General features: G+C 35.2%; 2 protein-coding genes and 1 long non-coding RNA gene across 3 annotated transcripts; 2 read left to right on the forward strand and 1 right to left on the reverse strand.

Annotated features, from left to right (window-relative positions):
* Window positions 1-4,382: 4,382 nt before the first annotated feature.
* On the forward strand, window positions 4,383-6,684 carry LOC123528048 (uncharacterized). The gene is made up of 2 exons (XM_045307790.2): window positions 4,383-5,506; window positions 5,697-6,684. The coding sequence occupies exons 1-2, from the start codon at window positions 4,577-4,579 to the stop codon at window positions 6,447-6,449; spliced, it is 1,683 nt and encodes a 560-aa protein (XP_045163725.2). The 5' UTR covers window positions 4,383-4,576; the 3' UTR covers window positions 6,450-6,684.
* Window positions 6,685-11,050: 4,366 nt separating this feature from the next.
* On the forward strand, window positions 11,051-23,612 carry LOC128548411 (ctenidin-1-like). Its single transcript, XM_053523088.1, has 3 exons — window positions 11,051-11,221; window positions 21,510-21,648; window positions 22,510-23,612. Exons 1-3 carry the CDS (start codon window positions 11,164-11,166, stop codon window positions 22,667-22,669), a joined length of 357 nt encoding a protein of 118 aa, XP_053379063.1. The 5' UTR covers window positions 11,051-11,163; the 3' UTR covers window positions 22,670-23,612.
* Window positions 16,811-18,021, reverse strand: LOC128548412 (uncharacterized). The gene is made up of 3 exons (XR_008367020.1): window positions 17,724-18,021; window positions 17,143-17,420; window positions 16,811-16,968 (listed from the first exon to the last, which is right to left on the reverse strand). It is a non-coding gene; the product is annotated as an uncharacterized LOC128548412 (long non-coding RNA).
* Window positions 23,613-23,984: the final 372 nt, after the last annotated feature.

The following is a 23,984-nucleotide window of genomic DNA, read 5'->3' on the forward strand; positions in this document are numbered from 1 at the left end:
TGAAAAAGAAATCAAGTGTTACTAATAAACTTTGATAATGTGGCAGTTGAGTCCAATAAGTCCAGAGGTGTTCAAAGATAATCCGTCATAAAATTAACTTTAGGCTATATAGCAAAGTAATTATTAGTTACCTGTATTATAAAATAAACAGTGTCGATTGTATTGAGGTCAACTGCCACATTATCAAAGTTTATTAATAGAGCATAAAGTAAACATCTTGAAAAAAAAACACAATGGAACTTAATTAAAACATGCTAAATGGCGGATTCGCAAAGTTCACGGATATATAATAATACGACAAGTTCTACCAACATAGTAAACGGCCCTTTACCTTGTAAATCATAAGTATATTGTGCAACTATATATCCTTAGTAGCATATTGCATATATCGTAAGTAGTTTTCAGTGGTATTTTGCCTCAGGCTGAGGAAATTGCATTTAAATTTATTCTTTTAAAGCCTCAATCACGCGTACTCTCTGTTCTAATAATGTATCATGTTATTATGGAATATTATGCCATAGACAACAACTACATATGTGGTCTAAATGACTCCTTTCACTACAGGACACGAACATGAAAGGAAAATTAAAAAATAAATACATTCCCATTTCGAATAATTGTAAAAAGGGCGAAGATTTATGTTTTCAGTGCTTTTACAACTTTTTTAAGGAACAGCATCTCAAGTTTCAATGTAATAAACATCGTCACTTATGAAGAAATCGACAGTACCATGCCGATGTTTTAGCAAGTCAACGTAAACGGTCTCTTGAACTAAGTAGTAGGAATATTATACCATGTTGTTGCTACTGGTGTGTCGAGTGGGACGGGGAGGGGGTGGGGGACTGGATGGTGGCGGTGTGCATTGGCATGCTGATAATGTTGGTGCAAATGTACTAACTGTTTACTACATTTAGACATTGTACCTTTGGTATAGATATTTCATGCAGAATGAATTGATACCATAAAAATTAAACAGTTTAATCATAAATCGTTAAAGTAGTATATTATACAACTATAAATCGTAAGTAGTATATTGTACAACTATAACTCGTAAGTAGTATATTGTACAACTATAAATCGTAAGTAGTATATTGTGCAACTATAAATCGTAAGTAGTGAATTGTACAACTTTAACTCGTAAGTAGTATATTGTACAACTATAACTCGTATGTAGTATATTGTGCAACTATAAATCGTAAGTAGTGTATTGTACAACTATAACTCGTAAGTAGTATATTATACAACTATAAATCGTAAGTAGTATATTGTACAACTATAAATCGTAAGTAGTATATTGTGCAACTGCAAATCGTAAGTAGTAAGTTGTGCAGCTATAACTCGTAAGTAGCATATTGTACAACTATAACTCGTAAGTAGTATATTGTGCAACTGCAAATCGTAAGTAGTATATTGTACAACTATAACTCGTAAGTAGTATATTGTGCAACTGCAAACGCAAATCGTAAGTAGTACATCGTGCAACTATAACTCGTAAGTAGTATATTGTGCAACTATAACTCGTAAGCAGTATATTGTGCAACTATAACTCGTAAGTAGTAAATTGTGCAGCTGCAAATCGTAAGTAGCATATTGTACAACTATAACTCGTAAGTAGTATATTGTGCAACTGCAAATCGTAAGTAGTATATTGTACAACTATAACTCGTAAGTAGTATATTGTGCAACTGCAAATCGTAAGTAGTACATTGTGTAACTATAACTCGTAAGTAGTATATTGTGCAACTATAATTCGTAAGTAGTATATTGTGCAACTGCAAATCGTAAGTAGTATATTGTGCAATTATAACTCGTAAGTAGTATATTGTCCAACTATAACTCGTAAGTAGTATATGGTACAACTATAACTCGTAAGTAGTATGTTATTGTGCAACTATAACTCGTAAGTAGTATATTGTGCAACTATAAGTCGTAAGTAGTATATTGTGCAACTATATCTTGTTAGGAGTATATTGTGCAACTATAACTCTGCAACTGCAAATCGTAAGTAGTATATTGTGTAAGTATATCTCGTAAGTAGTATATTGTGCAACTATAACTGGTAAGTAGTATATTGTGCAACTATATCTTGTAAGTAGTATATTGTGCAACTATAACTCGTAAGTAGTATATTGTGCAACTATAACTCGTAAGTAGTAAATTGTGCAACTGCAAATCGTAAATAGTATATTGTGCAACTATAACTCGTAAGTAGTAAATTGTTCAACTGCAAATCGTAAGTAGTATATTGTACAACTGCAAATCGTTAGTAGTATATTGTACAACTGCAAATCGTAAGTAGTATATTGTACAACTGCAAATCGTAAGTAGTAAATTGTGCAACTGCAAATCGTAAGTAGTATATTGTACAACTGCAAGTCGTAAGTAGTATATTGTGCAACTGCAAATCGTAAGTAGTACATTGAGCAACTGCAAATCGTAAGTAGTATATTGTGCAACTATAACTCGTAAGTAGTATATTGTTTGTTTGTTTGTTTTGGGGTTAACGCCGTTTTTCAACAGTATTTCAGTCATGTAACGGCGAGCAGTTAACCTAACCAGTGTTCCTAGATTCTGTACCAGTACAAACCTGTTCTCCGTAAGTAACTGCCAACTTCCCCGCATGAATCAGAGGTGGAGGATTAATGATTTCAGACACAATGTCGTTTATCTAACAGTCACGGAGAACATATGCCCAGCCCGATGATCGAACTCACGACCCCGCGATCCGTAGACCGACGCTATACCTACTGAGCTAAGCGGGCGGGTAAGTAGTATATTGTGCAACTATAACTCGTAAGTAGTGTATTGTGCAACTATAACTCGTAGGTAGTGTATTATGCAACTATAACTCGTAAGTAGTGTATTGTGCAACTATAACTCGTAAGTAGTATATTGTGCAACTGCAAATCGTAAGTAGTATATTGTGCAACTGCAAATCCTAAGTAGTGTATTGTGCAACTGCAAATCCTAAGTAGTGTATTGTGCAATTATAACTCGTAAGTAGTATATTGTGCAACTATAACTCGTAAGTAGTAAATTGTGCAACTGCAAATCATAAGTAGTATATTGTAAAACTGCAAATCGTAAGTAGTATATTGTGCAACTGCAAATCGTAAGTAGTATATTGTGCAACTGCAAATCGTAAGTAGTATATTGTACAACTGCAAATCGTAAGTAGTATATTGTGCAACTGCAAATCGTAAGTAGTATATTGTACAACTGCAAATCGTAAGTAGTATATTGAGCAACTATAAAACTTTAAAAAAAAATCACTTTTTAATGCTTCTTTGTTGCAACGCCTCTCTGAGGTGTGCATAACGTGGAAGCACAAATATTTCCGTAGATAAATACGTGTATTTTACTACCAGTTAGTAAAGAGAAAGGGATGAAAGACCTTGTTATTTTCATGAGAACGATAATAAATTATGTTGTATAAACATATATGACCTTCAAACATATAGTATTATAGGTGCAGTGAAAACTCGGCAATTTGTTTTATCAACAAACATATCTGCCAATATCATGATAATGAAAAAAGGTCATACCAGTGAAAGTGAATATACCTTCACACTTGTACGCGGTAATTACAAAAAAGCCATACATGGTCAATCACCGTTATTGGAATTTAATAACGAAAGAAATTTAAGTTTATTGATCAGCGTTTGTACCGGTTTGATCGATTTTAGATCCACTGTTATAGTGGACGCAACTTGACCCCGATCATGTCAAACTAAAGTCTTCTTTCATCAAGGGACATTACCCTGTATTTACCGTTGATAAGACAAATTAGATATGCGAGTTTCTGCCCTTATCTACCTGTAAGGTAACATAACGTATCTTATCACCAATCATTCTGATTCATCAGATGTTCGACATGGTACCCGAGATGAACCGGAGAACCATGGTAGAGCTCTGGTATGCGAGAATGCTCACCAATAAACAGTGTTGTCATTATCATCCATAAAAGAATAGGAAGGACGAAATGGGAGTCCGTATATTTAATGCAAGAATTTTAATGGATAAAATATTGTCATGATCACCTCAAATATGAACAGAATCTATAACCAACCCCATTAAAACATGGCTATGATGTAAATATAGCCATATAAATTAAAATCATAAAAATCATGGGGTTGCCTTGTATTATAATACATAGTTAGATACAACCTATTATTGAAAAGGGGTGTACGTAAAGCGCTTCAGCTCTTTGCATTCATAAATTTAAAATTGACGGCTACACTAAGCACCTCATATTTCTACAATGAAATAATCGATACACAATGTATGAATAATCTGCCTAAGGTCAACCACCGCGGTCATAGTTGCGACTACTATACCAATACAAACGTATCTCTTGCGGGGTTATATGCACTTCATGGCTATCTTACCGTAGCGAACACACAGTACAGAGAGTTACTTCATGCATGGATATAGGCAATACATCCTTGTGTTACCTGAGCTTTTATTTAAAATTAATGTTTAAATTGCTTCATTGAACGTATGTATATCCGTCTCATAAATATATAAGTGATCTACTTATCAACACTAAAACTGTCAGTGAAATTTATGAAACACAATGGATGGACTATACAAGGAAAGTCATGTTAGAATTGATACTTCTCATGGAGTAAGTAAAAGAACTAACCTCATAGATTGTCTTCAGGAGTATGCAACAACAAAACCAGACACTGAAGCGTTTGTGTTTGCATCTACAACAGCATCTCGCGAGAGTGTGACCTGGTTACACCTTTACCAAAGAGCATGCGCGACCGGAAGATCATTAATACAGTTAGGAATCAAAAGGAATGAAACGATTGCCATTAATCTTCGCACATGTCCTGAATGGCTTTATGCAGCATTCGGCGCTATGATAGCAGGGGCAGTTCCTGTAGGCATATCGTTCACATACAAGGATGGTGCCAGTGACTTGATAGCTACGATGGAAAAATTGCAGAACTGTTCTATTCTTATCATGGATCCTGGGCTAGATAATGTAAACTGGAATATTATTGCTGATCATCTTGACCATTATGACAAGGAAGGTTCTGTACGCAGCAAGAAAATGCCTTATTTGCGATATATGTTGGGTCATGCCTTTGCAAACTGCCAGGCATCTGTTAAACAGTTTCAAGACTTATTTGAAAGTGCGAATCCAGACATAGTTGTTCCAAAAATAGACGCGGAAGATGCAGCAATGATGTTGCAAACGCCCGGAAGTACAGGTATTCCGAAGTTCGTTGTTCATACTCACAAATCTCTGGTAGCCATGGGAACTTCTAACTCGCAGTACATTGATAACTGTTATTCACTTTTTAACGACAGACCCTTCACATGGGTAGGTGGTTTTCTGCTGTCCGTGTTGACTGGGCAGACGAGAGTGACTGTATCCGGGTTCTGTGCATCACCAAAAAACGTGGTTTCCTTCATGGTAGACGTGATACAGAATGAAAGGTGTTCACTTGTTCTTGCATTACCTCCCCTGATGGCCGAGCTAATGAAGCGACAGGTAAGTCTCGTATATTGTGCATACTTGATTAATTTCATAATATCTGATATGGATAATAAAGTAAACTTAATCATTTAATAGTAATAACTCGCTCAGTGCGACATTAGATTAAAGATTTTGTTTCATTATAAATACATTGAAAAAAAATAAGCTTGAATAATACATGTTTTCTGCTTTTCTTTATTACAAGAACGATCTTCCTGCTGACTGGCCGGTTGAAGTTATCATGTCAGGAGGACAACCATTGACAAAAAGTCTTGTCAAATGCATTGGTAAGGTCTGCAAGTCATTTGGCAGTCTTTACGCTGGAACGGAAGTTCTCGGCTTAACACAACTGTTGGTCAGAGATCCAGAAAACTTCAGTGAGTATGGATGCGGCAAGGCACTCCACATGAAAGGTTTTGAAATGAAGATCGTCAACGAAGATGGGAAAACAGTACCGGTAAATACAAGAGGTGAAATATTCGTGAAATCACCGGCAATGTTCAAAGAGTATTACAACGATTCTGCGAAAACACGCCAAGCTAAATCTGACGACGGTTGGTTTAAAACTGACGACATCGGGCGCATGACAAAAAATGGAGAGTTCTTCGTAGAAAGTCGAAAATCGAACACGATCATTTCCGGTGGAATGAACTTGGCTCCCGAAATCCTTGAGCAAGTCATGAAATCATTTCCTGGTGTTGATGCAGTGGTATACGTTCCTGTTCCAGATGAAGTTCTGTATCAGGCAGTTTGCGCATGCGTAATAAAGAAACCCGGATGTGACATCACAGAGGAGAAACTGCGGAGCTGCTGCGAAGAGTTTCATGCTGATAAACCAGGGTTGTTTACAGTGCTACCAAAGTATTACATTTTTCTCGACAGATTTCCTCTTTTGAGTTCAGGGAAAGTAAATAGAGTAGAACTAAAAAGAAATGCAAATGAACTATTGTGTTTATAATTAGACAAGATATGTGCATATAAATGCTATAAAACTTAAAATGTTAGTGCGCTATTTACGGACGACTTATATTAGTATTTAGATAGACTGACTAGTGAGAATTGTCGAAAGTTGCGTCGTCTTTGATTTGTGCAGCAATTTGTATTACAAGTACATTTAACACTGAGTCTGTGTTTTAACAATAAAATAGACTATTTTTCGCTTAATTTTCGTTTGTAGACATATATGATTTCAAAACTCCCGTGAATAATAAAAAAAAACAATATCTCCAAGTGTATGCTTGTTTGTTTTGGGTTTAGCGCCGTTTTTCGACAGCAATTCAGTTATGTAATGGCGGGCAGTTAACTTAACCAGTTTTCTGGATTCTGTAGCAGTACTAACCTTTTCTTTGCAAGTAACTGCCAACATCCCCCACATGAATAAGAGATGGAGGACAAATGTTTTCAGACGCAATGTCTTTTATCATATCGTCACAAAGAACATACGCCCCGCCCGGGAATCGAACTCATGACCCCGCGACCCGTAAAGCTAAGCGTGCGGGCTATCTCCAAATGTAGAACTAAGAATAAACCGCTACTTCTTAAACAAGTCACAAAATGAAGGTGATATGCGAAAATTGCCCAATATATGGACGTTACGCACGATGTTGGTATACCGAATGGTAACGTCGAAAACGTCAAAATCTGACGTCAAAATTGACGTTCTTAAAGGCTGTGCAAAAACGTTATCGTAATAGAAACAAAAATGTAAATGACAGTATTTTATAAGATAATCAAGAAACGTATATAGCTTTAATTGCTGTCTTGTCATGTATACAAATACTGGCACTTTCTGTTGAAGTCATAATAGCTTTCCTAAAGCTAAGAGTTAAATAGTGCAGTATTATGCAGTGTATTATTATAAAATATAGAAGTTAAGTAAAAAGAATCAATGTCAATATTTGACAAAATACATGGGATCAGTTTCCTAAAACTATTCTACGTATATGAATGAATACATAATCATAAACTATAGAAAAATACGCTACATACAGTACTGTAACGTCGAGGAATAAGGTACATCAGTTTTGTGACATTTTCACTGGACATTCAGTTAAAACGATAAAGTAATCATATATCTAAATATTTAATTACCAAGTACAATTTCGAAATCATCTTGAAAATAACATTGCATAAATTTTTACATTTGTGAACTATCTGTCACGATAAAGTAAATATTCAGGTCTGAAATAGTACATAAATCGCCAAAATTTGCAAGACTACGTTAATTTTCTACTTGTGACATTATACTAGACACCGACTTTGAAATTTATGCCAACTTCTAACAACGTTTGTAGCATTTAAAATATTGCAAGAACATTTAGCCTGCAACATGAAAATATGAAACAAATCTAAAATAAATATATAATTTATATAATTTCAAATAAACTCGCTTATCGTTCTAAACTTTTCGCAAAATATCCAATCGTCTACATGTCTAATGTTGAAGTTATCTTGTTTAGGATTTGTTTTGTGCGTATGACATCAAATGTTTTTAGCTCCGTCACTGAGGTCATCTACAGACGACATTCAGGGCAACGTTATTTGACTTTTTCCCGCGTTAACAAAGGATTCGGGACGGAAATAACACTATTAGGGTTAAAGAGGCTGCGGGTATTTAACTTTTAAAGTTGGTAATTCGAAAACCAAATTTTTCGCTGAGACTCCGCGTTGAGTTGTAGTTTTCTTCACTTTCACATGTTTCTAAAATGTGTATTGTATGTTCGTATATTTCTCAAATTCTTATCATCATTTCAATTAGGTATATAACGTTTTTCAAATGTACCCGCTCAAAGGAAATACTATAAAAGTGTTGCATATTTAACGCAATATGAACGTATTGAACAAATTTACGTCCGGATTAATATACTTTTTGTCCTTTATTCACATTTCGTTAACTCTTCTAAATTATTGATATCATTTATTTATTCATTCAACTTTACTTGTGTTAATTCATTTCGGGTATACAAACGGCTTCTCTTTTGTGACTATCAAACTGAAATTAAGAAGTGGCATAAATACTTATTTCTAATGAACTTGCTCAGTTTTATATATAGGGGGTAGGTATGGGCACCCGAACAGTCACTGGTATTCCAGCGGGATTCACACGAGTTTAGGAATTCTTGTGCGATTTTATTATGAAGTCAATTCTTTTTAAATTCTTCAACATTTCAAATCTTCATCTATATTTGAAAAACTGAGCGGTATTTATTATATCAATAACAGTTTTTTAAAATGTCTAAAAGCTTAAACCTTCATTACGGCTTGTATAGGTAGAGCATTACTGAATAATAAAACACTAAATTTCTGGCGAAAAAGGGGTTGCCGACCCAATCAGTTCTTATAATTTGGCCATATAACGCTACTGATCGAACATACTTGTTCATTCAGAAAATAAGTACCTTAGTTTATCTAGAATTCAATAATTATATGTTTCAGCTTTGTTTATTTATTACATGTATTTTGTAAATATTCGCACCAATTTATTTTTGTCTTCGCCAAATAGAGGTTACTAAGAGTGTAGAGATCACTTTTAATCATATAACATGGTGTAAATACATTGAATATGGTGCTACATTTTAATAACTTTTTAATTTGATGTAGGTTTTAAGGTCTCGAGTTTATTCATCTTCAGCCGACATAGGTGTTTTTTATTGTAAAAAGGCCAAGAGTTTGCATGTCTCTGGAGACTTCCTTTAGGTTAAGGGAAAGAAATAACTTGCACAACTCTATTTTCACTTCAACAGTTTAGTAATAAAACAAAGTTTTAACTAGATTTTAAAGACAGAATGCTTTACTTATCCAACTTACACTATAATCAAAATCAAAAAGATGCACATAAATACATTCAATAAAGTATAGCATCGCATCGATTAAATGTAGACAGGTTGCTAAATATTACATATGACCGAATTATAAAGCAAGGACATACCCTTGGCCTCTATCAAAACATCACCAAAACAAACATTCTTTATGATATTTACATTCGCCATATTCTTCTCCATTGAAAATTCGGACGTTCATTTTGTATGAACAGCAAAAGGAAAGGGACCAAAGTTACAGCACTGCTTAATGATGACGATGTAGGCAGGGAGAACGTTCCTTAGATGACGTCGCAGTTGTTTCGTCTGGTGAGCAGAATGGCCAGGAGGTTGATTTAAATGTTAAATGCAACAAAATGTGTGCAATTTATAATATAACCTTGTTTACAGATGGAAAGGAAAAATATTGTAAATATGAGAAATGAATATAAAAAAACGGAGTTCATGCGAAATGCAATCTGACTAAAGTACATATCCTATTACGCTACGCATAGGATCTGAGAACGACCTATTCATTGCCTCGTTCTGACGACCCTTTCGCTAGCCAATCAGAGCCTAACTTACAACATCTTGCAAATCTACCTGTAGCCTTGACTTTTGATATTTACAATTCTGATGTCATAATGTATCAGATAGCCGGTTAGCGCAGTAGGTAGGCCACTTGCTTTGTAAGCGAGGGGTCCTGGGTTCGAGCCCGGGAATAACTGCACATTTTTCTTATTCTTTGACATTCGAACATGTCGTCTGACTGGATAAAATAAAAATAGCAATACTGGAAATCCAAAATATACAGAAGACGAATGTGAATGGGTCGTTCTCAGATCTTCGTTTAGAAGATCAAGTACTTTAGTCAGATTGTGCGAAATGAACGACAGAATAGGATCGCCAAATCAAACATGAATCGCTAGAGTAATTCATGAATTTACCGATCATAATCTGTCGTTCATTTCGCATTAACTCCTAAAAATAATCATTTTTTAAAAATTTTTCTTTCTTTTTCTCGGAAATAAAAAGCACACATTGATAATACGGCAACATAAAAACCAATCTTTAACAACAGAAAATATATGGCGTCAATAAATGGAAAAATTGTAAGAATTAAAATCATGATGCAGTATTACTTTGAAGAACGATTATATGAATTAGAATTGTTAAAAACTTAGTAGTCAAATTGTTCTTATAAAATTTGATCTGTTACCGTTTAAATCATATATTCGCTAATGCATTTCTTTCTGTGTCATCCAATGAATATGTTACAACTTTTCGCTTCAAGGAACATACCCGTCCGTATCATCATTGGACTAGAAAATAAATTGTTTTTATATCAAAACTGAATTATTTGACTCATACGCCGAAATTCCCCCACTGATATTACGAACACGGAAATCACCGTTTTCTAACGATTGCAAAATTACAAGTTAAATATCATGATGAACTAAAATATAAATACATATATGAGCCGTGCCATGAGAAAACCAACATAGTGGCTTTGCGACCAGCATGGATCCAGACCAGCCTGCGCATCCGCGCAGTCTGGTCAGGATCCATGCTGTTCGCTAACAATTTCTCCAATTCCAATAGACTTTAAAAGCGAACAGTATGGATCCTGACCAGACTGCGCCGATGCGCAGGCTGGTCTGGATCCATGCTGGTCGCAAAGCCACTGTGTTGGTTTTCTCATGGCGCGGCTCATATATAATCATAATACATAGAAAATGCTGCGATATTAAATAGGTGGGGCGAGACGCATACTCGTTGTCCGAAAGTCCCGAATCAATCAATAATTTCGAAATGCTAAAATTTTGATTATATTTAAAGCTAACAGATTCTTTTAATTCAGAAATTTACTAGAAAATGGATACTGATAAAAAGACCATACTGACATGTGTGTTACTGGCCTTGTTGATTTTAGGTAGGTGTTTTAATAATCGTGCTAGTCAAAGCGTTTCAATGAGCGTTGAAATCACGTGATCATGGCGGCAAGTTGTGTTTTTTCTGAGTGGGACTTGAAAACTGAAAATTATGTGATTTAGTGTCAGTTTTGGAGGTTGAAAATTTGTGCTGGATGTATAAAAGGAATTAAGTTTACAAACTGAGAAGTATGATTTGACATTATGTTTTTGAGATGTATACTTTTTGAAGCTGAAATATTTTCACGCTAACTTTACGCGCCAGTGGTCACAGCACAGTATGCATGTATACCTTTGACAAACTCTTTATACAGTTTTTGTGCAAAATAACTTTACATATGTCAGATAAAAATTCTACTCCCGAGCCTAATACAACTAAAAAACGTTTTTTGTCGTCACCATTGGACAGTTTTGATTCGAAAAAATCCCGCACTGTATCGCAAACCATGGATGACGATTCCAGCACAACAAATGTTTCCTTCAGCCAGGATGACCTAGTGAAAATCGCTGAAGTATTAAAATCTTCTTTTCAAAATGACATTTCTGAAATGGTAAAAGAAGCAGTAAGCTCATCCGTTAGTGCTATAGTCGACGGTGTTCTTTCTGGACTCCAAGAGAAAGTAAAATCCCTAGAAACCGAAAATTTTAAATTAAAACAGGAAAATGATCATCTGAAAACCAGTGTGAAACAACTGAAACTAGCCGCTGACTCCTCTGAGCAGTACAGTCGTCGTAACAATATCCGAGTGTCTGGAATTCCCGAAACAAAAAACGAAAATACTGATCAAATAATCCTGGACACCTGTAAAAAAATTAATGTTACTATGGATCTGTCTGAAATTGACCGGAGTCACCGTGTGGGCAAACCCAATCAAACTGGAGGTCCAAGACCTATTATCGTTAAATTTATCTCGTACCGAGCCAGACAGCGTATGTACTCGGCAAGGGCTTCACTAAAAACCAATGGTCTAACTGGAACCTATATAAACGAGGATCTTACGAGACAGCGCAGCTTCGCCTTTTACACTGCACGAGTTTTGGTCAAACGTAAGAAACTCAACAGTTGCTGGACATCAGATGGTGTAGTGCTAGTGAAGGACATTTATGAAAACATTCACCGTGTAACAAGCAGTGATGATCTTGCAAATTTTGAACATTGCTAAAAGTTAGTGTTGTTGAAACTTTTTAAGTACATACCGTAGTCACAATGTGTAACGGAACATTAAATTTTGGGTCAAAACCATGACCGTTATAATTGATTGATACGCTTAGAGCTTTATTTGATATATATAATCTACTAAAGTTTTGCATAATGGTCTTGGTTGATAGATATTTACCTGTGTTTTTGTTAGCATGTTGTAAATTAGTGCTTATTATAAAAGGTATGCACATAGTGTAACATATTTGAGTCTGAGTGATATCAAGACTAGTTTTGTTTGTACGCAGTAAAATATTTTCATTTTAGGTGTATACGCGTAATACCTGTTTTTGCTATACGTTCGAAAATACTGCATATTATAAACAGTATGCAGAAGTATGCACATAGTGTAACATATTTGAGTCTGAGTGATCAAGACTCGTTTTGCTTGTACGTAGTAAAATATTTTCATTTTAGGTGTAGACGCATATTTACCTGTTTTCGCTATACGTTGTAAAGTACTGCAGATCATAAACAGTATGAACACATTTAAGTCTTAGTGATATCATGACTCATTTTGTTTGCACGTCGGTAAATATCTTTCATTTTAGGTGTCCAGGCTGAGTAAAGTAATCGTACCTAGTTCTCATCAAGACTTTACTTTTCTAGAATATTTTTTGAAAAAAATATACCTTTGACAGTATTGTCTCGAAGTCAATGCGTTTATTTGTTGATGGAGTTCTTTATACGATCGTTTTCACATGTTTGTCCATTTTGAAGTTTTGGCCAGTTCTTGCTTAATTGTAAATGCTGACTGTTTACTGCATTGTTGTTTTATAATCGGTAGAAACACAGCACTAGTGCATGAGTGCTATGCATGAACGTTATTTGGCTTTGAACCTTTCGGTCAGTCATCTACATCTAATACTAAGAGACGCCTGTCTATAGTTTTATAAATTACAATATCTAGTTAGTCATATCATTGAAATGTTTAGCTGACATATAAAACTATAATATATAAATCTTATCGTTTTTAAACCAAGATCGCGCTAGGTATATTTGTATATACTGATATTCTGTCTAGTACAACTGAGCCTCGACTCGTAATAATATCCACAATATTTTGATCCGTTTCGAAACTTTTATCGGTTTATGAAGCCTTTGCCATTTAAAAATAATTTACGCATAGTGTTCTATATGTATATACTACTTGTGTACAGTTTTGTATGAAAAGTTTTGTTTGCTCGCTGTAAATAGTTCTTATTACAGAATTTACGATCACAATAAGATGTCCATGCGATATCGAAACTTTAATTCCATTTTTGGCAGTATTGTTTTGAAGACACTTTTATTTATATGTTGATCAAGTTTCTTATAATTATATCACTATTGTTTTAGTCGATCAAAATAGTACTTGTTAACTGTTATTGTTGACTGTTTCAGTACATATTTTACTTTTATAAAGTAGAAACTTAACACTATTGAATGAGTGATATGCATAAATGTTTATTGTGTTTATTACTTATCTATCATCTTCATGCAATACTGTGAGTAGACTACCGATATACACACTTTTATAAATGATATAGTTCGCGTATCATATATACTGTACATAGGTGCTAAGCACGTGATGCTCATTGAATTTTCATAGTTATTCTGATAGCCTGTCTGGCCTTAATTCCATAAATTTACAACACATACAATTACAATAAGTAATGTACAAATTAAAATTAACAGCTTTAACTGTAAAATGGGATAAAGTATGATTTACGCATGATATGGTTAATTTAAAAGGCATAAGTCTACAGTGTGTAATATCCTGTTTAGTCGTCGTTCAAGTTATACACAGCACAGTTAATTAGCGTACACTTGCGTTGGTAAAATGTTGAAATACTACGCATTTAAAGATCATCCATACTACTTAATGAAACTCATATTATTTTACTATTGTACATGTTCATGATATTACTAGAACACTAAAATATCTGATTTATGGCGCGATCCGAACAAATTATTTAAACGCACATCAAAAATATAAATCATGTAAACTATAAAAGATATAACAGAGTATTTATTTGATCAGTCTATGTGTAACACATCTAAAAAGAAACTTTTCTTCTCACAAAACATCTCATTTACTTTATCATCACTATTCGTTCATCACCAATTTGATGGCACCTATTTCACCTCCAAATCTTCGCAAGAAACAATGTTACTCAATTTAATCTTACTCATTTCTTCTCTTTTATGCTTTTTCTCTAGGATGAACACGCACAATTTTCATTTTCATTGCTGGATCTCTTCATGTAACTTGCAACGACTATGTTCTCTCATATTGGTTATTTTCAAATTCCTGTGCCTACTGTCAACTATATCATGAGATCGATTAAGCAGTCTTCCTTAACCAAAATGAGAGTTTTTCGTATTCACTTCATGTTTAGATTTCTTATTTTACAAATCTTATTATTTATATCCGCCTACATCACCTATGTCCCTGTTTGCATTAGACTGTGTATTTATGACAACGACTTGACTTTCAAAACAATATCTTTACCTATTCACCGCCGTTTACATCCACCTGGTAAGAATCAACATTTAAATGTTATCTTTTCGCTCTGTCTTGTCTGTTCAATCATATTGCTTTTTGCCTTTGTTCAATTCTGGAACATTTCTGCTATCATCCTCCTGTCAGGTGATGTCCACAAAAACCCAGGACCTGTATCCAGTAACTATAGTACGTCACCTACATCATCTGTCTCATCTGATAGTGAATATATTGATCTTTCTAGGAACCTTTCTTTTGTTCACTACAACGTTCAGAGTTTGTTTCCAAAACTCGACACGCTCTACACCGAACTGAAGGATTTTGACTTCCTCTCTTTCTCAGAAACTTGGCTTGGCCCACATATTCCAACTTCTGATCTAATTCTTCACTCGTTTGCAAATCCCGAAAGAAAAGATCGCACAGACAACTATGGTGGAGTGATACTTTATGTTAAAGAATATATTCATTATAAAAGGCGCCATGATCTTGAAATTAATGGTACTGAATGTATCTGGATTGAAATTGTACTTTCCAACAAGCATATTCTATTTGGACTTTTTTACAGACCACCTAATACTGACCCTGTTCATCACGCCTTGATTGTCGATTCTATGCATCTAGCTATTGATACGGGGATTGAAAATATTTTAATTATGGGCGATTTTAACTTGAACGTAATGAATACTGCTGCCTTGAGAAAAGTTCATGATATATGTTCTCAATTGTCTCTGCATCAGGTTATAGATTCGCCTACGCATTATACTGAGTCATCTACCTCCATAATCGACCTCATTTTCACCTCAAGCAAACACCTTATCCATTCTAGTGGTGTTGGCGATCCTTTTCTTCCTCAAGATGTACGTTACCATTGTCCTATCTATTGCTTATTCAACTTAAAAAAGCCAAAGAGGCTATGTTTTTATCGTCACGTTTGGATTTTTGAAAAGGGGAATTATGGTCTTCTCAGACAATTAGCCTCAGAAACTGAGTGGGAATCTAAGAAAGATGATGATATTAATGTTTATGCTAACAATATAACGAGTGAAATTACAGACATAGCAAAACAATGTATTCCAAATAGAAAAGTTCTAATACGAGAAAATGAACCACCTTGGTTTAAAAATGAATTGCGATTGCTTATTAGAAAAAGAAAACGTCTTTATCGAAAAGCAAAGCACACCAATTCGCCATTTCACTGGGAAAGATTTCGAAATTTGAGAAACCAAATTACCTCTAAAATTCGCGAGGCAAAAAAACAGCACATTGACAACCTAGCCGCAAAGTTAAAACAAGAAAATCGGAACACTAAGAGTTGGTGGACCTGTCTTAAATCCTTCATTAAACCTCCTTCATCAGTCTCTATACCCCCACTTTCCTCTGGCGATAACATTATATTCAATGACACTGATAAGGCAAATCTCTTAAATGACTTTTTCGTTGCCCAGACTCGAATTGATGAAAGACGAGCCCCCATTCTCCCTGATTTGCCTGATATTTCTGATCAAACTCTGGATGACATTACTATTACTCCCAGCGAGGTGGAATTGGTACTAAAGTCACTTCCTCTAGGGAAAGCAGCTGGTCCAGACGGAATTAACAATCGTATACTTCGTGAACTTTCACATGAACTGAGTAGTCCTCTCAGCTCTCTCTTCAACTATTCAATTCAGATCTCTCAGGTTCCTGACACATGGAAGGAAGCAAATGTTTCTCCTCTTTTCAAATCTGGCGACCCTTCCTTAGTTAGTAACTATCGCCCTATATCCCTTATCAGTACTGTCAATAAAGTATTTGAAAGAATTGTATTCAAACAGACTTTCAACTTTCTTCGAGAACATGATATTCTTACTCCTTTGCAATCCGGTTTTGTTCCTGGTGACTCTACTGTCAACCAACTAACATATATCTATAACTTATTTGCACAGGCTATTGACTCCGGTAAAGAGGTCAGAGCTGTATTTTGTGATATAAGTAAGGCCTTCGATCGTGTCTGGCACAAAGGACTTATTTTCAAACTGAATTCTGTAGGTATTTCCGGACGTGTTTCTTCTTGGTTCTCTTCTTACCTTAATAATAGAAAACAAAGGGTTGTTCTTCCTGGTTGTAAATCGTCTGAAAAGTGCATTACAGCTGGTGTTCCACAAGGGTCAATTCTCGGGCCTTTACTTTTTCTTATATATATAAACGATATAGTACTAGATATCCAAGCGAATATTAGGCTCTTCGCTGATGATACTAACCTTTTCATTGTAGTAGAAGATCCTATCACTGCTTCAACTATTTTAAACTCGGACCTGCAGAATATAACTTCATGGGCAGAAAAATGGTTGGTAAAATTCAATCCTTCGAAAACTGAATCCTTACTGATATCACGTAAAACTCACAGAAATATTAATCATCAGCCAATCAGAATGCAAGGCGTACAAATAAACGAAGTCCGTAATCATAAACACTTGGGTATCAGTCTCTCGCATGATCTGCGGTGGTCCACACACATTGAATACATTAAAAGTAAGGCCTGGAAAAGAATCAATATTATGAAAAAACTAAAATTTCAGCTTGATAGAAAATCACTTGAAGTCATATATATATCTTTTATACGACCAATTCTAGAGTATGGAGATGTATTATTTGATAACTGTACACAGAATGAAAAACGAGAGCTTGAGCAAATTCAACAGGAAGCGGCAAGAATAATTACTGGAACAACAAAACTTGTATCCATTGATAAACTCATGACAGAGGTTGGTTTAGAATCTTTGGAAAAACGGCGATACAAACACAAACTTATTTTTTTCTTTAAAATGAAAAACAATCTTACCCCACAGTATCTTTCAGATCTTGTCCCTTCGTCAGTTGGCAGTGAGCATCGCTATCCACTCAGGAATGCAAACGACACGCAAAACATTCTCACACATACTGACTTTTATTACAAATCATTTTTGCCTTCAGTTATCAGAGACTTCAATGCGCTCCCACTTCAGACACAAAATGCTCCAACGGTTGCATCATTCAAGCGAATGCTAAATAACGACCTACCAAATGTCCCCAGCTTCTTCTTTTCTGGTGACCGTAAACTGCAGATCCTTCACACAAGATTACGCACTCACTGCAGCTCTCTTTCCTCTGATTTATTTGAGAAAAATATTATCGACTCTCCCTTGTGTGACTGCGGGGAAATAGAAAATTCTTACCACTATTTCCTAATTTGTCCAGAATACATAGATCTCCGACCTGAACTACTTACTACGATTTCCCAACATTGTAATCCCTCTATTAATGTTATCTTAAACGGTGATATTTCACTATCTCTCGATTCCAATATAACAATTTTTAATGCCGTTCAAAAATTCATTAGAGAAACAAAACGATTTTAGCAATAGCTAGTTAATGTAATGTTGCATAAAATACAATTGCATCTATATATGTATACACGTCATATCTAAACATTATCATTATCTAAACATGTTGATTATTTGATTGATTCAGCTATTTTCTTCACACTTTATCCTTATCGTTCATCCGTTTATCCTTTTTTCTTTTACGTGTTTAAGCTTTTTACAACTCTAAATTTAGTTTGGTGTTTAACTTACATTTTACACTTACCATTTAAATCAGTATCAAATATTTCTTTAAATGAGTTTTGCTTGTTATTTCATATCAAGTGTTTCTGAATTCTACTTTTCAAATTCATTGCTATATGTCTGAATATGTTTTCATATTTAAACTTTTATTGTACTTTACAAAAGCACTTTTTGGTTTATTGAAATGTGTCATCTTTTCATGTATTATATATAATACTGTAGTAACTGGTAATTAATTGTGCCATGAATAAACATGTAATTTTATGTAATAAGGAGAGGACAACTGTAAGCTAATATAGCTTTCTGTCCAATTCCTGGAATGTTGTATTGTAAATATTTCATGCATTTCGGAATAAAAATATGTTTAAACTAAAGCGTTTCAATGCTTATAAAGTTCTGAATTTCTGTGCTTTCCCTTTTGGGATAAGCGTGCGGGCTTTGTTCTCAATAAATTTTGAAGGAAGGTTGTTAATTTGCGACTTCTTTTATCCAGTTATTTTCATTTGGGATATGTTGTCTCAGATTGATTGACTAGTTTTCTGACGGGCATTTTTTGTATAAAATTTCATCTTAGAATTTCATGTTCCAAATGAAAGTTACTCATATCTCAATGTATGATAGTATGAAATTTATGAATTCTGAAATCATCGTTAATAGTGCACATTTTATGGACAAAGATGTATTTTGCGTGTGAAAGTCACGCCATTACGACAATATTTGTCTTTAGTGTACATAAACATTGCGTTCATACTAACTTAACAAAAATGTGCTGAAAGCTTTATCAGAATATTTTTTTCGAATGGAGTGAAACTGCAATTAAAAATATGAACGAAAGAAGGAAAACACTCCCATCAAAACGGATTTTTAGGATACATTAAATCACGGTTGTATATTCGAAATAATATAACAGTAATAGACCATTGGTGACCTTCTACCAAAGTCCTTCAAATAAAACAAATGGCCTCCAGGGAGCAGGGCTAGTTCTATTTCTTTAGGAAACATGGTCGTCAGAGGGGCGGGCTAGTTTCCATATATTATTATATGGAAAACTTGGAAAATCTTCCGCTCTCAAACCACAAGCCTGATTTCAAAATAATTTGGCAGTAATGTTTCATGGGTAACCCCTTCCGTCTTTCTTCAAGTCATGTGCATTTGTTAAAAATATAGCTGTCTATGGGCGTGTGTGTGTGTGTGTTAGCTTGTAGCAGTGAGTTCAATGCTCGGTCACAGGAACACGTTACATGATACTTAACCCAGTCATATTATACCGAAATCGAGCTGGCCAGTTCTTAAACTTTCGTCTTAGTATGTGGCATACGAGGAAGCTATAAGTACCACTTTCACATTTCTGGTATGACGCGGTCAGCGTCCAGGGAGCGAACCCATGACCTCCCGCACCCGAGGCGGACGCTATACCACTAGGCTACCAAGGCTATATGACTGCATGCAAAAATTGAAAATATTCTCCAGCTCGAACTGCCAGCTCGATTTGAAAATAAAATCTTACAGATGAATACTTCGTATCAAAGAGACCGTCTACGCATCATGAATTTACGAAATACCGTTAGGACAATTTTGCAATGGTGTCGCATCAAATATATGCAATGCCACGGCAGTACGACTGTAATGACACAATAGTGCGATGGCACGATGATGAAAGAGCGAAGGTACTATGATTAAGATTCGCCTTCGTCATGGTGTCTTGGCTACCGCACTGTCGTGCCGTCAATCGCACTGTCGCTGACGAGACACCGGTATGACAATGGCCCTAACTTCTGATCGTTCAAACTAATCCTATGATGTAAGAGGTATACCATTTTTAGCTCATCTGATTTTTTAAAAAAAAAATGATGAGTTATTGTCATCACTTGAGCGGTTGTCGGCGTCGGCGTCGGCGTTGCCTGGTGAAGTTTTATGTTTAGGTCAGCTTTTCTCCTAAACTATCAAAGCTATTGCTTTGAAACTTGGAATACTTGTTCACCATCATAAGCTGACCCTGTATAGCAAGAAACATAACCCCATCTTGATTTTTGCAAGATTTATGGCCCCTTTTGTACTTAGAAAATATCAGATTTCTTGGTTAAGTTTTATGTTTAGGTCAACTTTTCTCCTAAACTATCAAAGCTATTGCTTTGAAACTTGGAATACTTGTTCACCATCATAAGCAGACCCTGTACATCAAGAAACATAACCCCATCTTGCTTTTTGCAAGAATTATTGCCCCTTTTGGACTTAGAAAATCAGTTTTCTTGGTTAAGTTTTATGTTTATGTCAGCTTTTTTCCTAAACTGTCAAAGCTATTGCTTTAAACTTGCAACACTTGTTCACCATCATAAGTTGACCCTGTACAGCAAGAAACATAACTCCATCCTGCTTTTTGCAAGATTTATGGCCCCTTTTGGACTTAGAAAATATCAGATTTCTTGGTTAAGTTTTATGTTTAGGTCAACTTTTTTTCTTAAACTATCAAAGCTATTGCTTTGAAACTTGCAACACTTGTTCACCATCATAAGCTGACCCTGTACAGCAAGCAACATAACTCCATCCTGCTTTTTGCAATAATTATTGCCCCTTTTGGACTTAGAAAATCATTTTCTTGGTTGAGTATTATGTTTAAGTCAACTTTTCTCATAAACTATGAAAGCTATTGCTTTAAAACTTGCAACAGTTTTTCACCATCATAAGTGGACACTGAACATCAAGAAACATAACTCTATCCTGCTTTTTGCAAGAATGATGCCCCTTTTTAGACTTAGAAAATCATGGGTAGGACAATATTTCTATTACACAAAAAAAATCAGATGAGCGTCAGCACCCGCAAGGCGGTGCTCTTGTTTTTACTTTCTAATTAGCTGTTTGTGTTGGGAATAATGCTAAATCGCATTGTTTTTTCACTTCATATTTACATACATGTACTGGTAACTGACAGATGAGCGTAAATTTTTTGGCGAGCTAACTGAAGTAGCAGTTAGAAAAACGATGATTTTGATATTATAAGGAAGACCTGCTTTCTTATTTACTAGACATGGTCGAATGTCGAGGAGGTGGTGGTGGGCGTGGCGGAGGAAGTGTTGGAGGGCGAGGCGGAGGGCGTAGTGGTGGACGAGGTAGTGGACGAACAGGTAGAGGTGGAAGTGGTGCTGGTGGAGTCGGTGGATCTGGGTAAGCTGTTTATACATAACGTTGATACTATTTCGATTTCGGGCTATATTTCTTGAATTTGAAGAGATAATCGGCAATGTCCGTGCCATTACGTTTTCATGTTTACTATTACGGCAGTTTTCTCGTCCAGAACGATGCTTTCTGTAAACTTCAATGAACCAGAGAATTCGAAACTGCACACATAGAATTCGTTGTCGACTGTCAATAAGAGGTCAATACCTTATCACATTTTCTTACTTTATCAGTTACCTTCGTTTGAAGTTCTTTCTTTAATTTAATTCAGAGAATCAATTAAAATCGCCTTAAGTCTAAAATAATCTGGCATCTTTAAAGAGCATACGTCCAATTTTATGTCATTTTTGACAGATTTTAGACAGCATTGACTATTTATTTGTTGCTAATCATAAAAAGTAAAATAAAAATATTTATACAAACAAATGTGTTATCTTTATTTATTATAATGTATAACAGCTATTTGTTCATAAGACTCACAGTAAGGCTTCGAAATTAACGAAAAGCTAAGTAACTTACCTGTGACTCATCCAACTCACCATACAGTATGAACTTTTATTGAATTCAGCTGATTGAGGATTTATGTATTAAACTGTCTTTTTGAAAACAGTGCTATCTTCTAAAGTTATAAAGTTTAAATGCACATGTGTAGGCATGTCCCTTAACGGAAAAAGATATGTATTCTACTTTTTTTCCACAGTGTTTAGATTGTTTATAAAGACAAATTGAAAAACAAATTATGGACCAAGTATATTTGTTCTAATTCTTTTTATTTACTATAAAGGAAAAGAAATTGTTGTTTTACAACTTTGAAATATATATATATATATATATTGTTGATACTTACAGAGGAGGCAGCGTGTCTGGAGCCTGGTGGTTGGGTTTGGTCATCGTTGGGATAGTTTGTTTAATTGTAGTGACTGTATACCTTTGTTATAAGTGTGATGAAAAGCAAAAACAGAGAAAGAACATTCCCCGATGGATCATGCACAAATGCATAAAGTGGTAATTCACAAACCGTGTTTCCGACCACAACAGAATATGGACGTGTCGGCGATATACGGAACTTCTAAAGGACAAGGCAGACAAAAACAAACTGCACATAAAAACTTGCCTCCTGCGTACAGTCTACATGCACCTGCTTCGTTTTCAAACGTCAATAAACCATCTGTACATCAAGGCAAACAGTTCAGTGAGAATTTCATGCTATACTAGTTACTAGGGGGCACGAAACGTCCATAATCATCGATGCAGACAGAAATGCACCAACTGTCAGTGGAACAATTGAAATGATTGACTCCAGTTTTCAGAAACTTAAAAATGAATTAGACCCAATTATATATTTGAAAATATGAATAATTACTTGATAGTAGCATAAAACTATTGGTGGAATGAGCCAACTTGTAATGTGTAACAAAATATATATGCCTATATTCTAAATACCAAAGGTGTGCAATTGTATTGTTAGGCTTAATTTTCACACTAGAAACGTAGATTTTACAATCTGTCTGTAGACGTCTGAAATGGTAGTGTGTCATACGTTGTCCTCCCCAGAAGCAATGTTGATTTTAATACATTGATGTTGTTTGATGATTCAGTATGGCTGAAATCATCTTTGAAACGTCTTTTCTGTCGTCCGATTATTCATTATATATGCTATGTATTTATTAATCATACGTCATCAGACAGTTTTGCATTATGAGATGTCGGGACGTCCAAAATATTCAAATGATCTGGATTAAGAATCCATCTGCCAGATCTAGCTATAAAGCAATTTTAAATCAATGTGCCTGCACGTAGATTCTCCCTGTGGCTTAATATAACATTAAAGCCCTTATTATGCAAACACAATCAATTTATGCATTTGAAGTAAGCACCGAATGTACAAAACATCGATTGATGGTGCAAAAATTGTTAGGGAAACTGGTAGAAAAATAAATCACCACAGCTAATTTTGTAGTATATTTACTAACAAGGGCAAAGCCATTTGCGAACAGCATGGATCCAGACCAGCCTGCGCATCCGCGTAATCTGGTCAGGATCCATGCTGTTCACTTTTAATGCCTACTGCAATTAGAGAAACTGTTAGCGAACAGCATGGATCCTGAACAGACTGCGTGGATGCGCAGGACAGACTGCGTGGATGCGCAGGCTGGTCTGGATCCATGCTGTTCGCAAATGCGCTATGTTGGTTTTCTTATGGTGAGGCTCATTCTCTAAGCAAAATAACATCAAAACAAGATATTTATCACTTAATACCTCTATGGATAAAGTGCTGTTACGAATAAAAAAAAACTTCTTCTTTTATAAAAAAAACATTAATA

The sequence above is a fragment of the Mercenaria mercenaria genome, chromosome 14, assembly GCF_021730395.1.
Source record: "Mercenaria mercenaria strain notata chromosome 14, MADL_Memer_1, whole genome shotgun sequence".
In the NCBI taxonomy this organism is placed as follows: Eukaryota; Metazoa; Mollusca; class Bivalvia; order Venerida; family Veneridae; genus Mercenaria; species Mercenaria mercenaria.